At 41.4% G+C, this 16690-nt stretch overlaps 1 protein-coding gene across 4 annotated transcripts in view; it reads right to left on the bottom strand.

The window, feature by feature from the left end:
* rgs3a (regulator of G protein signaling 3a) overlaps positions 1 to 16690 on the bottom strand; it is a 116184-nt gene that overhangs the window by 71651 nt on the left and 27843 nt on the right. For 3 of the 4 annotated variants that reach the window (XM_068335739.1, XM_068335741.1, XM_068335742.1), the window contains 7 exons: positions 9624 to 9705; positions 8942 to 9047; positions 8223 to 8655; positions 6320 to 6359; positions 5330 to 5640; positions 4537 to 4614; positions 673 to 784 (listed from right to left, as the gene is read on the bottom strand). In XM_068335739.1, coding sequence (XP_068191840.1) covers positions 673 to 784; positions 4537 to 4614; positions 5330 to 5640; positions 6320 to 6359; positions 8223 to 8655; positions 8942 to 9047; positions 9624 to 9705 — 1162 coding nt within the window. Of the gene's footprint in view, positions 1 to 672; positions 785 to 4536; positions 4615 to 5329; positions 5641 to 6319; positions 6360 to 8222; positions 8656 to 8941; positions 9048 to 9623; positions 9706 to 12453; positions 13398 to 16690 lie in introns of those variants that run through there. The other variant, XM_068335740.1, reaches the window with a different exon arrangement.

Here is a 16690-nt window from a genome sequence, read left to right as displayed (position 1 = left end):
TAACAGACGGTCTCCACCGTTGACACCTTTTTAAATCAATCCTACAGATCCTTTTTGATGCACCACACATGACCGGCCCGTCCGGAGCACGACCTCAAACTTGGCTCACCTCCCTGAAAACCACTCCGCACACCGATATTCACAGTGAACCCTGTTTATGTGACTTGCCTGGATTGTCTGCAGCTTTGCTGGCTGGAGATAGTTGTTTACACCAAGGTGGGAAAAAAAAAAAGACAAAGCAACCGGAACTTAAGCAGCCATTCCCTAAATATCCTCTGGTTAAGCTCAACTGAAAATATCACTGCAATCATGGAAGTCTGTTTATTTATAGTTGTACAATTTGTGTGTTGAAGTGCTGAACTTCCCTCTTTCCACAGGCTTGGAGGTAGAAGGTCAAACGTAATGTATTTTGGCCACACAATGATTAAACTGTTGGTTCTTTTCTGTGTTGTGAGTTTCATCTGGATTGCATGACGTCATACATGATTAAAACGCATCATGATCCGAACACCGCTGTCTTTTCAATGGAGGGTAGCAAAGTTCAACATAATTTTTAAACTTTGAAAACTTTGAAAACTGGATTAGTGACCACCTGTGAAGTAATAAAGCAATCGATGGACGTCACACTCATCCTGCACTCTGATCAACAGGTCTCGTTTGGCCCCTACGTACCGTCCTGAAGCCTCAGCTGTCGGAGGTACAGGGGACTCTGAAGGACGTTACACCTGCCTGGTTCATCTTCCCTTGTCACCAGCATTAGGTCGTTGTAGACAAACACTGTAACCTGCGAGAAGGATGGCAAGGAGGATAGGGACAGACTTGAAAGAAGGAATACAGAAACAGAAAGATTCAAACATGCTTCAGTAGCTGCGTCGCTGATAAGGGGGCTGCCACTTTTGGAAGCTGCGTTTGAAGACTGAATCTGTCAGAGTGGGACAACTAGTCCATCCATTCTGGAGGCCACCTTCAAACACAGCGTACTTTTCAAGGGTGGATACTTATTGGTGCTCCCTATCCAAGTTTGTTGTGTTTTTTTTCCCCCAAAACAGAGTAAATCTGCAAATTAAATGTTCTTCTGCACATAACAAAAAACAATTCAGCAAACATATACAATAGAAAATGAAAATGGTTCATTGTTACTTCTACTGTACCATAGAGAGGGATAACCTGCATGAAGAAAGTGAGGAAATATATTTAACCAGTGACCAGTTGGAATCAATCCTGGGCTGTCTCATTCTGATCATCTAAAATATGTGATTACTGGGGTCCATCGAGAAAGGAACACATCAGTTTTAACTTTGAGCTGAGCTGTTAATTTTTTCACTAATCTGTGATCATTCTGTCTTTCCATTGCTGTATGTTTTTTTGTTGTGTTGTTTATTTGTTGTTCTGTTATCGTTTTAAGACTTCATTAAAAAGAAAGTAAAAAAAAAAAAAGTTCCTCAGCAACTAAGTAGTTATTAAACTGAAGCGTCTGTCTGACAGTAGTTTCACTGGGTGACATTTGTTGTATTTCTTCTATTACATCACAGTTGTGATTCCTACTTCTTTTACCATACGTCTATTACTACAATTACTTTACCTACATCTAATCATCAACTTGGTGCTGCTAAGCAATAGGGGGAGGTACTTTTTTGACACAATTGTTAAAAAAAAAAGGAGGAAGTGTTCAAAAAGACCAATGAATAGTTGTCGCCATCGGGTACAATGTGACAGTTATGGGACAGATATGACCTGCAGATGGATGCTGCAGCTCCTTGGGAAGAAGTGGCTTCTCTCAATTCTATCACAGATCGTTTGCATGCGACAGCACTTCAGACTTTTTGGCTCAGAATACTTTATGGTACAATAAGTGACTGCAAAAATGATAAAATTTGAATTTCCAATGTTTGATATGAGGAGTTGCTGCAACATTAAACCTAATAACATGCAAAGTGCCAAACTCATTTCACACAAGATTCATGGAGCTATTTTGGGGATACATTTGCAGTACGTCATGACGACCCCTTGACTGGTTGCTGTGCTTCTGCACCATGAGAAGAAATGATGCCAGAAAGGCATTAAAATGAAAATTAATGCAAAAAAGAGCAATATATGAAGAAAGAAAGAGATAAAAAGAACCATAGAGTGTTATTCATGGAGCTGGGCACTGTTTCAAGGCAATTTTTTCCCCTCTGTGGCTTCTTCTGAAGGCTGAGATGGCAGCAAGGGTATTTCAGATGTAGCCAGTGTGTGTGTGTGTGTGTGTGTGTGTGTGTGTGTGTGTGTGTGTGTGTGTGTGTGTGTGTGTGTGTGTGTGTGTGTGTGTGTGTGTGTGTGTGTGTTTGAGTGGGAGGAAGAAGATGTAAGTAAGAGTACAAAGAAGAAGGACAAAGCAAATGAGAGATGAGCAGCAGTTTTCTTTCAGAGAAATAGACGATAAACACACACACAAACACACACATACAAACACACACACACACACACACACACAAACACAGACATAAATAAACTCTCACAGACACACACACACACACACACACACACACACACACACACACACACACACACACACACACACATGAATATACTCTCACAGACACACACACACACACAAACATTTAGAAACACACACACACACACACACACACACACACACACACACACAGACAAAGAATCATTTTGCAAGGGTGCACAAAAGGTTGTCCAGAGACTTGATGTAATTTGAAGTCATTCTCATGATTATTTAGACATAAAACAATTCATCTGCACCATTGAAGTAGAATAAAGGTAACCATTCTGTAACCATTCAGTGACTTGCAGACAGAGGGTCAGAGGCCAGATACACCTGCACAGGTCACCAGTTTATCACACAGAAAATGCATAGAGAGACAAACATCTCATATTTTATGAGACTACTGGGAATTTAGAGCCAATTTACCCCTAACGCATGCTGTTGGAGCCTGTTGCTCAGTATTATAAATATAAATAGCCCCTTTAGGGCGGCACGGTGGCGCAGTGGGTAGTGCTGTCGCCTCACAGCAAGGTGGGTCCGGGTTCGAGTCTCGCTCTGTGCGAAGTTTGCATGTTCTCTCCGTGTCTGCGTGGGTTGTCTCCGGGTTATCTGGCTTCCTCTCACCTCCAAAAACATGCACTTCAGTTTAATTGGCCAGTCTCAAATTGACCATAGGAATGTGTGTGTGTGTGTGTGTGTGTGTGTGTGCATGTTTGTCTGTCTATGTGTAGCTCCGTGGTGCACTGGCGTTGCGCCCGGAGTTTCTCTGCCTCACGCCCTAAGACAAGCTGGGATTGGCTCCAGCTCCCCACGACCTGCGCAAGCTGATGAAGTGGGTAAGAAAACGAATTAATGAATATTTCCTTTAGATTTGGCTTTTGGACTGAATAGTTACCATTTATGCACAGAAATTAATATAAGTGTTTGTGTTTGTTTAAACAATAGAGTTTATGTTCAAGTTTAAGACACTTTGACAAGTGAAAAGTAAAAGCTGCTTGATCTTATCAGAAAAACACAGCTTTGTCCAGCAGAGAGAAACTCCCTCCTGGCAGTTAAATATTTATTTAATGCCCGACCCCAGAGAGACGCTGGAATTACCTTCCATGCCACTACACTTCACTGCACACACAGCACCATGATGTGACAGAGCGAATTAAGGATGTGCAGTCAGAACTTCTTCCAAAAAATTAATAGTGCAAATTCTCTTTTATTTTTTCAGATAAACAGAGCCTCTGCTAACCTGCTCCTGCTGGAAAAAGATTTAGCAAAAACACCTCAGATAGGATTTTCTAACTCGCCCCAAACAAACCTTCTGCTTCATAATGACTTTCAAATCCAATTATCGTTTTATTCAGGCTTGGGTTTGTGGGAAGTAATCACAGGACAAAAACATAAAAACCTGACCAGCATCTTAAGTTTTATTTTGGTTAAAAATCACCCGGATGTTCATGAAGGTGATGCAAATATTTAAAGAGCATTAGGTATCAGTAGTTCAAGGAGGATAAACTCTTGACATGAGAGAGCTTCACTTGGTCATCATATCATTATGTTAGGTAGTTCATAAGTTGTTCTCTGCAGAAGAATTTCTTTGACAAGTGGAACCAAATTAGCACATAAAACACAAAGTTCTACAGAGAACTCTGACACCTAAAGATGTGAAAGAACTTGTTACCTTACATTTTGAATTTCTGGAACTTCTCAACTTTCATTTCTCAGCACTGACACATGAAAAATATAATTCATATCTACTCGAGGAGCCGCAGCTTCTTCCTTCACATGAAACAGAATTCCTCCGTCAGTCTCATCTTTTTTGCTCTCTCTCTCCTTTTTTTATCAATTATTCATTTTGGTCCAATGACGTGATCCTGAGCCTTCGCATGAGTTACAAGTCGTCATCAGTTCTTCCTCTCAGGATGTACCCCACCCCACCCCACTTTCTGTTTGCATGCATAACTGTCAAAGATGTTTGTTTCTTTCAGTTTAAGCAAACTATAAAAAAAATAAAAAATTTTTAAAAAAAACCAGCATTAATTGCTGCTTACCTTGAGAGAGTGGTGCTTGCTCTCGTGTAGAATCATCTCCTCAGATAGGATGAGAGCTCGGCTGCACAGGTCAAGAGGCTGAACAGCAAATTACAATGATTAAGATGCATTTTCGAGGCTCTTTCATTTCTAAATAAGATTTTTAATGTCTTCACGACTGACCCCAGTCACACATTCTTCATCTTGTTTCCCTTATATAAGCCTAACTGTCAAAATCATGAGTATATGTCAATTTGAAGATGTTTTTGTTTCAGATAAGTTAAAAAAAAAACATGAAATTGCAGTACCAAATCCATTTTTGGCATTCATTCTAACAGAAAAAAAAGTCTTTTCTCTGTTTAAAACACAACGGAGGTGCTTTATGTGGTTTGACAATGACAACATGCTTGAACTGAAATATTAGAAGTTATAATTTCTTGTCTTTAATTTCAGAACAAAGGGTTTCAGGTGTCGCAGCTGGATTCAGAAGAAAAATCAAAGAATCATCTGCATATTTGACATGTGTCATCTATGATTATACAGAATTTATGACAAGTAAAATGAAGGATATTGAGATGTTAAGGCCTCAAATTCATATCACAATCTGGTCATCACATGTTATCCAGCTCTCTGGTTTTATTTTTCCTCCTACCTTTAAGATTTCAGTGCTTGAGATGAGACACTTTTCTTTAGAAGCATTTAGATGGGATGATCATTAGTCTGCTGATTGATATATCTGTTCATTAAATATGAAGCTGTCTCCACCAGGCTTTACCTTTCGATTGAAAAAAAAACATTCAGCAATCTGACTCACCTGAACAAAGATGGGAAAGATGAGGATCTTGGGAGCCACTTTGACGTATCCGTAGTTTGCGTGTGGAGTGTGGGAGCGGACGATGGTGCAGTTCTGGTAATTGGCAAAGTTGGCGCTCTGCTGCTGGTATTTGGGTACATCAGCCTTTGTGGAGGTGGATGCCACCTTTGTTGTTTTGGAGTTGTTAGACCGACGTAGAAAGCCGGTGCGGCTGGAGAGACCTCCACCACCTCCAGAAAAACCACCACCACCACCACCACCACTCTGGGGCTGTGGACCAGAGGCCTGTCGGGTGGGGTACAACCTGGCAGCTGTGGAATAAAAAGAGGATGGTGTAGCAGGTGAAAGTAAGGTCGTGGGTCACATTTCTTGAACCATTTATTTGTCTTTAATATTAAGGCAGAGCCAGGAAGTGTTTAGCTTAGCTTGTTTGAGTTTGGCTTATGTTATCTTAGCTTAGCTTGGCTTCTTTACTGCATACAGGGGGAAGCCGTTAGCCGTGTTCTACTGAACAAAACCCACCAACTATCATCAGTGTAGTGCACCACACACCATAATATCTTTAATAGTTATTCAGGCAACAGGAAATGATCTTATCGTGATCTAGTTAATAGGAGCTTAGGGACTGAACCTCTACCTTGTGGCATAACTCCAGCTGCTTTTAAGCTCATTACTGTCAAAACGTGTTTTTTTAGGGTAATTCTTCTAGAATACAACAGTTAGCCCTATTTTCTGTTCACCATCAGCATTCAGTCAGGTTTGGTTGTGAGAATCAAAAGTATTTCTGTGTTCACTCTGTTCTTAAGGTCACTTTAATTTGGAATCATTTGTGGCTGACAGATATTAAATGATTTCAATCACATCCAGCAATAGAACAATAACCTGAGATGTGGAGCCAAAAATTAAATTAGCAATTACCTGGATAAAAGATAATAAAGTCCAAAGCTTAATGCAGAAGAGAGCTAAAATATTATGATAGGAAATAATTACCTAATGATCCTTGGTTATCTTGGTAAACAGGCCTCAAGATCTGAAAGAAGATTGATATTAAATGAAGTTAATAATAAACAAGATTTTTTTTTAATGCAGGCTAACATTTGAGGTACATCTAGAAAGATAGTGAATGCTACTGATTCATCACTAAATGTGACACCGTATTGATTGTCTGTTTGCTCTTCACAATTTAACACTATGATCTGATATTGATCGCTAAGATATCCGAATTGGAATAGCTTTGTTTGGAACTGTATATCTTTTTATTCAAATAAATATATAATAAAAAATAGTGTTATAGTGGACTATACTGTATGTTAATCAGTCAAATAATTTTTTTCTACATGTCTTATTTTGTGTTAAGGCATCATGAATGTGTCATTTCCTGCATGACATTGAATTCATCATCTGCCACACAGCTGAGTCTGTTTCATTTGCACCAGATTCTGTCGGGCGATAAAGGTTTCTACTTGTCATGATGCATTACAATCAGCTGAGGGAGTAAATATAGAAAGCTTCCACCCCATCACATGTTAGCGGGCTCGGGAGGATGGTTGAAATATGTGTCTGGAAAATCACAAAATAACTTCAAAATGTCATTAACTTGTTTTTTGAAATAAATAATTTCTCTATTGTGGGGGCTTTGGGTGCTCTTTGTTTGTGAACTAGCATATTGTGTCAGCAACATGACCCATATCCAGAGGGTCCGTGGTATATTTAGACTGGGATGGCCTTTATTAAATCACCTCGTACCCCAAACACTCCCCTCATCTATTTAAAGGGGAGCATTTGTCCACAATATCAAACGGTCCAAAAGCTCAACCACACTTTTTTTCTGGCTCGATGTCTGTCAGTGTTCTTCCCTCTACATCTCATCCCAACACCCCTCAAGCAAATCTAAATCTGATAAGTGTTAGTAGATAAAAGATGAGGTGCGCACGCAGACACACACACACACACACACACACACACACACACACACACACACACACACACACACACACACACACACACACACACACACACACACACACACACACAAACACACACACACACAGTAACAGAATTATTAGTAGGCAGACAGATAGGAGGGAGAGTTAGTCAGTTCAATGTCACTAAAATCCACAGTTGTGGCACCAAAATGATTTTATTTAAGAAATATTTTAGAAGTCTTGAACAACTCCTTAGAAAATATTTGTTAATGGTTAGTATCATTTCTGTTAGCTGAGGAATTCAATTCAGTCTTTTTGATTTAATGAATTTGCTTTATTTTAGTATTCCAATCAAAGTTTTATCTCATATACATAATGTCACGCAATAAAAACTGATGTACACGGTGTATTTACTGTCACATACATGCCATTCTCTGTGTGGCATGGTATACTGAAATTGCAGCATGTGCAAGTCTTGGAATGTGTTAATAATGATAGAAAAACACATTTAAATACTTCTTTGTTTAATAAATCCTCTTTCTGGAATGCTATATTTTTAGAAATGTATAATTGATGGCATAGAGACGATTTATGTATCTAGAAGGTAAATTGCGTCAGATAGATATAGGTTGTTTACTTATGAACTGTACATGTAATAAAAAATCCTGCCAAGAATACAGAATATTATTAACTGCTGCATATTATGTGTTATCTCCTCTTTCATTCTATATTACACTGATGGTATGTAGAGTATGCAGTGTGTTGGAAACAGCTCTACAGCACAAATCAATCAGATGGCAGTAAATCAAACGACCCAGAAACACTAAATATATACAGTCCTTCTATCTACCAGCACCAGGAATGTAAGGTAAGGACACATATCTAGGATGAGCCACCATATGACCGTGATGAGGATGGGGGGGACGGAGGAGATGATGAAGATGCAGCCCACCACCGGTTTGCGGTACCTGGCTTCCAGGATTGATGGGGGCCAGGATGATGTAGTTGTCCCCATTGGACGCCTTCACCCTGGTGCCCTTCAGTGTGGCAGTGTGCGGGTGATGGAGGTGTCGCGGCTTGCCATCCAGCTCCTCAGCCGAACCCCCCTGGGCCCCCCACCCCAGAGTCCCTACTCCTATGCCACCACCGTGTCCGGCTTCAGAGCCGTTGACGAGCAGTCTGCGAGCGGCAGTGGCGCGGTGGTGGGCGGGGAGGGGTGGCACTGCTGGTGGCGTTTTGCTGGTGCCAACATCTGGCGTGCGCCTCCGGGTGGGGGGCGAGGGGGCGTCATAGTTTGAGGAAGAAGGCTTGTAGGAAGGTCGGTGGATGAGGCCCTCAAAATTAGGTTTAGCTGAGGGACCTGTGCGCCACACAACCACTGTGATCTCACCAGCGCTGTTTCTGCAATAAGAAAGAAGTATGATGATTAATTTAGTCTGGAGGAGTGTAGATGTGTAAATCAATGATATATATTTGCAAAAAAATAAAGTGTCTGAAGTGTTGATCAGAAAGTCTTCCTCAGGTGATGCATCGATACGACTGCAGTTCAATCGTGACCCAGTAAAGTCAATAAACGTCTGTCACATAGTCATAAATCACTCATTTCCATGCCTGTAGAGTTTATGCAAAATAATTCTCCAAAATTTCAGTGAATTTAACAGGAATCCAATTGTGTTTAACTCATTACCTGATAGCATGGGCTAAGTCCACACACTTCCACTGCTCCACAGGCTGACCGTTCAGCTGCAGGAGAGTGTCCAACTGCTGCAGACCTGCCTGATCTGCCGGACCTCCTACCAGAGCCAAGTGACATCACATGATCAGATCGCTGCACGCTCATAAAATCATCCTCTCCACACCGATAACTGATCCATGTATAACATCTGAATGATTATTGTATAGATGAAACACATCTATACAATGTCTGTATCGCCTCTCTTCGCCCCACCGGGACGGTAACGATGTGGTCAGCTCTATTAAGCATCTCATTCAAAGACATGGCAGCGGGGCGGGCGCCAGCATGGGGGGGCTTGATGCCAACTTGTCATGAACCAGAGAGGCTCATTATGGGCAGCCACACCATCCTGACTGGGCAGACGTTGATGGAAATTCTTATAAACCAATTCATACAAATAAATTTGTTGGCTTCAGGCAACATGAAATGTTTATAATGTGAATAGATTCAATAGTAGCTGGGAAAGATTATCAGCAATCAATGTGAAGCAATTGAGCTGCTTTTTGTGCTTCCATAAACCAATAACCAGTAGAATGCACTTGAAAATTATAAGCTAAGTTTTTTTTAAAAATGAAATGAAAACACCTAAACATATCACTATTTAAACAACAGGCACATACGTAGTCAAACTCACCTGGATCGACAGCCTGGACCCTGACGGGGGAATCTGAGCAGATGGTGAAGCCGTATCCATCTTTTCCTCGAAGGATGGTCACCTGCAAAAAACACAAGCAGAGTTTTATGGGATAAAAAGACCAGGAACCCCAGCAACCCCCCAACCCCCACCCACCCGGGCTCAAATACTTGAGCAACAAGAAGTGGTAAAGTGTTAGCAAAATAATCAACTTCCTTCCAAAGAGAGAATTCCATGGATTTGTATTTTGCTTCCATTTCCTATTAAAATTTTCCAGACAGTTATTTCCCAGTGAACCTAATTAGAAGGAAATACAATAGAGAGCGATGGAAGGAGACGCTCCATCTCGCAGTCCAAGAAGACTCAAATATACTGAATCTTCTGAAGGCAGATTTGTTCTATAACTTATAATGTGTACAACTGCTACACAAAAGAAAATTTTTATAGCAAAACATGCTCCTTTAAGTGAATATGAATCTGTTCGTTTTGAGAACCCACTGATGTTTCTTTATAAAAATAAAACAATACAATGTACACGCTACAAGTAATTTCTTTTCATGCAAAATATATTAAAAATATGGCTTGATTAAAAGTAATTGAATGTAAATTAATCCTAAACCACCGGATATCTGTCGAACTGGTGCAAATTGTGAATTCCAGATATCTGGATCAGTTTTATGTTAAAAAGAAAATGAGAAAAAGTCAGACTGAACACTAAGTCGTGGTACACGGCATTAAAATACAACATGAACACTCGTATAGAAGATTCACACAGACCCACAGAGACACTGACGGCTGTTTCCCACTGTCTCTGTTTCTCTTTGACCCCACATTGTCAAACATACGGTACCTGCGCCAAGGTCAACACAGCTCCATCCAAAACATTTCAATTTCCATCTCATCTGCTGACAACCAGGGGCCCACATAACACACACACACACACACAGACACACACACACACACACCAATTCTCTCTGTTTCTGGAAGAGGGAAACTACATCTATAGGCTGCCTAACAGCAGTTGAACCACAACCCTCCATGCATCCGTTGGGAGTTTATCAGATGGCGATAATCCTAAAGTGATCGCTACAATTGCAGTTGTGTTACACTGTTTGGAGCCACAACTTCCTCATACCTTTCCAACCCTAATTGCTCAATTTATATGTGAACAATCCACCTCCTAACTGCCGCTACTGAAAAATAACACTTCAAGACAAAGAAGACATTTTCACCTGGTAAACATAAGGAGTAAGGAGTGTCAACAAGATCCCAGGAGTCATTCCACATCCATATTGTGCTAAGAATCTTTGTGTTGAGGTCATTCTAATCACCACAATAGGAGCACATACTGTGTTTAGAAAGGAAAGACGAGGTCAGGGCAACCTTTATGATAAATTGGTTGACATTCTTCCTCTGAGGCTAAGTAAGCAGTATTTTACACACATGGCTGACCATATGACTACTTATCTTCAATCCAAGAGAGCACAGGGTGTTCTATATGCTGCCGCTCTTTCCACCACACTGTGTGCATACAGTATTTGTGTATGAAATAGATGGATACGAAAAAACAATCCCCAAGTCTGAAATTTACAGAATGTGACCGTGGGTGGAAGGGGGATGAAAAGATGTAGGAGGAGCAGATGGGACAATAAAAAAAAAACATTTAACCAGATTTAAGGAAGGCAAATTGTTGAGCTTTTCTGCATGTTAGCTTTGAAATGAAGGGAAATAAAACCTGAAAGAATGGAGGTGATTATTCACAATGTGAGTCATCTATCCACCATCTATTGTTGTTATTTTGTAGTTTGTAAGTGAACAGTCAGAAGCGCCTTATTTGGTCCAACACATCTAAACTCCATGCTGTTATTTCTTTTTCTTGTGTACAATTGAATCCAGTTCTTCTGCTCCAGCACGTCTGGGAGAAGCACTGCATGCCTCAATTTCCACTTGTAACAAAAGCAGGGCGTTTATTTCATACTGGAGCAAATGAAAAGAGACCAGCCTTGAAATAATACAGGAAATCAGAGAGGCCTGGAATCTTTCTTTCAATGCATAAATCACAAGACATTTAATTGAAAATGAGACGAACAGTTAAAGATCATTGAGTGCGTGCAATAATCACAACGTAAGAGAAGGGCCGGTGGGATGAATTTATAATATAATCAAAGCTACTGTAGAAAATGTCAACTCTTTTGTACTGAATTTAGAGAACCCCACCCCCACCCACCCCCCACGTGTGGAACACGTGTTTATGCATGTGTGACACGGCTTTTCCTTTCACACAATCATTCCTCGAGGCTCCGCCATCCTTTCGGATGTGACCAGCAGCACTCCTACCAACCGTCAGTTAGTCGAGAACAGGACAGCGTGAAAAAAAACACACACAACAGTTCAACTTTAGTGCACAAAGAGTCTTTTGTAAGTGTGGTGATATCAGTTCACATTGTGGCAAATATTTTCCTCTTCTCCTGCTGTGTTTCTCTCTGTATGTGAGGATGAATAATGAACAGGACAGAAAGCTGATCCTCCACTCAGAATAAAATCACTTATATATCCTGCAGTCCCTCCTAGAAAGTGAGTCCCTTCCAAAGATCTGAATGTGAACACATTTCATTGTCAAGGTAAAGTAGCAAGATCCTATAGATATCACCACCACGGTTTTCACATGCTGCTCTTGTTAAAGACAGTTTAACGGCTAAACTAAATTAAGGCAGTGTTAAAAATGACAGAACCTCATTTATTCTGTGTAAATTAATCATGCAATTACTAATCAAAGCCTGTAACTTAAAGCGTCCCCCACTTCTCTTCTCTCTCTCTCCGTTACACACACCTGAGGGAGCCTACATCCGATGCAGAGGTGGCACAGCCCGTGGATCGTGTGCATGACACCTCCACCTCCTCCTCCTCCTCCTCCTACTCCTCCTCCAGAGTTCAAATCTGCAGCCAGCACACACACACTACGACGGTGACTCTCCCCTTGGCGAGCTCCTCTGCAGCCCGAATACCTCCACAGTTTCCTCTGTGCAGCGGAGTGAGTACTCCTGGGGCTGTGCTCCGGCTGCTGGGTGGACTTCAGCGTGTTGTGAATCATCCTGACAGTGACAGCTGTCCCGTATCGCAATGTTCGGAATATTCTCTTTCCAGTTGACACTGATTCAGGGGTAACAATGCGTCTCACAGGAATAGCTCACAGTATAATAAAATCTGCCCTTGGAGACCTTCCAGGCAGACGGGCCATCACTCTGCATCAACTCTCCAAAATGAGTCTAAATTCAATATTCTTGGTAACAATTCTTTCTGCAGAATTGGGCGTAGCTCTGCCACTGACCTCCAATTGCACTATTATCCATTCAAGGTTTGCAAGCAGCCATTCCATTCAACAAACCGCAATGTCTTTGCAGTTCCATGTCCACCCCTTGGCTTTTCTTTTAACAATTTGGTTCAATCTTAACTTCTTCTTCTTTCCTTCAACTTCTCTTCTACTTTTGCATTAGTCCCGTTCCGTAGCAGAGCTTGTAGTTTCCTCACTCCGCAGTCCGAAAAGCACCCGTTGCTCCTGAGATCAGCTGTGTGAAAGCGCTTGGCGGCGTCATGATGGCGACACTGGTGCGAGTTTGGCCTGCTCGGGCCACACTGTAGCTCCTGGCAGGGGCGCTCATGGGAACTCTTCACCAGCAGAAGAATGGGAGGAAGTGGCTCCCTCCACCAACCCCCCGTCCATCCACATTCACACACACATGCGCTTACGCATACCTCGCCACTCCACGGCCAGGATAGCTTTGTGTGTCTACCCCTGATAAGGCCCGTTGACTTCCTGAGTCCACACTATGAGGCTGTGAGAGGTGCAATAGCTCTCAGTCAATCGCAAATATACGCTGTGGTGACTAATAGGTGGCAAAGGTGTGACATGCGTGAAGCAGAGGAAGAAAGGAAGGATTTTAATAGGAAGTCTCAAGTCCTGCATATTTGCACAGTAAACAGAAATGTTTCTGATCGCTTACGACTTTTCGCTCGAAGGATTTTTAATGGCTGCATTGTCCAACCCAGAGGAAACGATAGGGCTGTTAGTGTTTGGGAACGTACTTCACTCACACAGACACCCACATATACCTCATTCACGCTGCACACCTCTTTCCATTTTACTCCCACGTCTCTGTCCAGACATTATGCTTGTTTGTTATGTTTTCAGCGTCCATATTTCCTCTGCTTTTCTTTTCAACTGCCCCCCCTACCCCAGCTTTAACTGCACAGTACAGAAACTCATGCATCTGCAAGTCTACACCAAACTTTATCTGAACATCTCTTATTTTTGTTTTTAATAACTATATTCCTGAGAAAAAGAGGTACTGATCTTCACAAAATACACAGCTCGAGCAGCACTAGGAAAAAACCTGCTAAATTATGGCTGAAACAGTGGCAGTGACCCCACAGATTCCTGGTTTGCCTCTTTTCTGTTTTATCATTTGGATGTCTGGTTCATGAATGGAAACATGAACAGAGAAGTGACAGAGGAAGAGAGGTTTGAAAGAGGAGCGATGTTGCGCTCGTCTCTCTAATGCTAATAAAGTGTCAGAGAAAGCCGTTGTCTTAAGATCCCCTCATGCCAATAGTAATGGCAGATTTTCTCTGTTTGCCTTTTCAAAAGGGCTAGGGTTACCCGTCAACGGCACAAAAAACACTTTCTCTCTCTTTCATGCTGTGCTGTTCACCTCTAAATAGGCAGAAGGACGGATTAGAGGGAGAGAAAAGGAGGAGAGAAGAAAGCATGTCTTAGGGAGAGCAGTGAAAGACGAGAGTTTGAGTAGCTTTGCTGAGAGCCAGACGAGGCCAGTCTGGTGTTTAATAGTGTGGGATCTCTCTCTCTCTCTCTCTCTCTCTCTCGGCGTCACTCTCGCTCTCGCCGTCTCTTTTTCTCTTCCTCTGCGTCTCTTTCTGATGTGAGTGAAAGGAGGAGGCTTCTTCCGAGCCAGTGAACAGACAAGGTGGGAATGAGGTCAACCTCAGGGTCACAGCTCAGGCTGCTCTTAAATCAAAACTGTGGCAGTTAAATTGATTCATCACAGATAAAAACTCAAGGTGGAACAGAAGTTTACAGAGAAACCTAAAACAATGGACACGTGTCGTCAAGACATCTTCATTAAATCTAGCCTGAATTAAGATCGTGACACATCCATGAAGTAAACAAGGCAGTCAGAGACTGCAATATCCCGCGACACCCCTGAATTAAAATTTTACCCTGACCTACTTTCATGGGTCAAAGCACTAGCTTTGATCTATGGTCTTACTCGCACTGGCCTTCTCCCTCGTCTTTCTATGTTATCCAGTTCATGAGTGTACAAAAGATGATATTTTACCTTGACCTACTTTTCTCAAGGTCAAGGTCATCATCTCATTTTCATCCCCTTCGCCGCCCAAGTAATGTGCTTTTTGTTTCATCTTTCTATCTGCAACGGTTGTGAAGATATTTGGTGGACGGACAGACGAACACACAAACACTGACGATTACAATACATCACCGCTTTGAAGCGGGATGTAATAACAGATACACAATACAAGGCCAGACTAAACACTTTGAAACTGTGATGCTTTGAGCTTAAATGCTAACAAAGTCTTAACATGCAAAGTTTGCAGTCCATCAAAATTAAAGGTGATTATAAAGAAAGATCCGGGGATGTGAACATCCCTTAGGAGTCAATGTAAGTTAAAAAAAAAAGAAATTCATACAAAGTAAGATCAGCTATTTCAGTATGGAACATTCAGAATAAAATTTTGTCTTTTACAGAGCCACAGTGTTTAAACTATAACCACACCAAACATTTACAATGCATACACCCAAACAGATTGATGGTAAATGAAACGCAAGGCTCAGGCCACCTGGAGCACTTTGGAGTTCAGGGTCGTCATCAAGGACACAACATGTGGAAGGAGGAGGTGGCTGGACTAGAATCACCCTGAGATTAATGGGCTACTCACTGTACAATGTGATAAACACAGGAGCTTTTTGCGATCCATTTCCTGTAGGTGGTTAGGGTCACAACTTTATCAAATTAAAAGTCGCTGAGCAGCACAGGGCAAGGATAAGTTCTCAGGGATCCTGTATTTAACAGAGGGCCCCCAAGGGTTGGGAACACCAAGGATCCTGGACCTGAGATATGAAGATCCAGCAATGAACTCTTCATTCATTCTGAGACACCAGCCATAACCTCTCTGTCCTATTTCCGGCTCTCCTTACCCTTCCTCCCATCTTTGTCATCAAACAGAAGTGTCAGACTCATTTTGACAGAGATGCTTTAGGAGCTAATGCTAGCTGACAAGTAAAGGGACGTAAAGGGACATCTTTTCCAGCTGTTGTTTGCTCCCTGCCAATGACATGAGCAGATTTTATATTTTTTGCCCATAAACATTGATGACAAATGCTAACACAGCAGATGGAGATGAAGTTGTGTTATCAAGGCGAGAAAAGAAATGCCTATAAATCAAGATAGCGCACAAAGAAATATAAAAATAAATAGCAGAATAATTGAATGGGATTGATATATTTGATTGATTGATAATATTATTTTAAAAAATTCAATTAAAAATACAGACATGTTGCAATTTATAAAAATACAGAGGAAAAATTTTAAGCCAAAACCGCAGGAGAAAGTTTCAATGTTGTAAAATGTGGTTAAAACAGTTGTGTGGTGTTCTGAAGGATATTTGAAAGGATATGAAATGTTCTATCAAAAGCGTCCAGTGAACTCTGTGGATCAATGAAATCACTCATGAGTAGGCCCATCCTAAAACTCAGAATAAAAGAAGGATTTGATGATGACAGAGCTCTTTGTGTGTCGGGAATGACGGTCACTGGGTGACAATGGGAGAAAGGAGAGGAGCTCATAAAAAAGAGGAAATACAAAGTGGTTTTGAATCAAGAAAGGACATGAGGAAAGAAAAAGGTACAGAAAGAAAGGAAAGTCTAAAAGATTTTCTATTCTCCTCTAATTTAGTCCATGAAAGCCCCCACCCTCCTTCCCTTAACTCTCCCGAGACTGTCCCAACACAAACTACACAATAATCTCCTGCTC

The sequence above is a fragment of the Antennarius striatus genome, chromosome 15 (genome assembly GCF_040054535.1).
Source record: "Antennarius striatus isolate MH-2024 chromosome 15, ASM4005453v1, whole genome shotgun sequence".
Lineage (NCBI taxonomy): Eukaryota > Metazoa > Chordata > Actinopteri > Lophiiformes > Antennariidae > Antennarius > Antennarius striatus.
The sequence above is the reverse complement of the archived record's forward strand: the minus strand, read 5'-3'. Positions and strand labels throughout refer to the sequence as shown.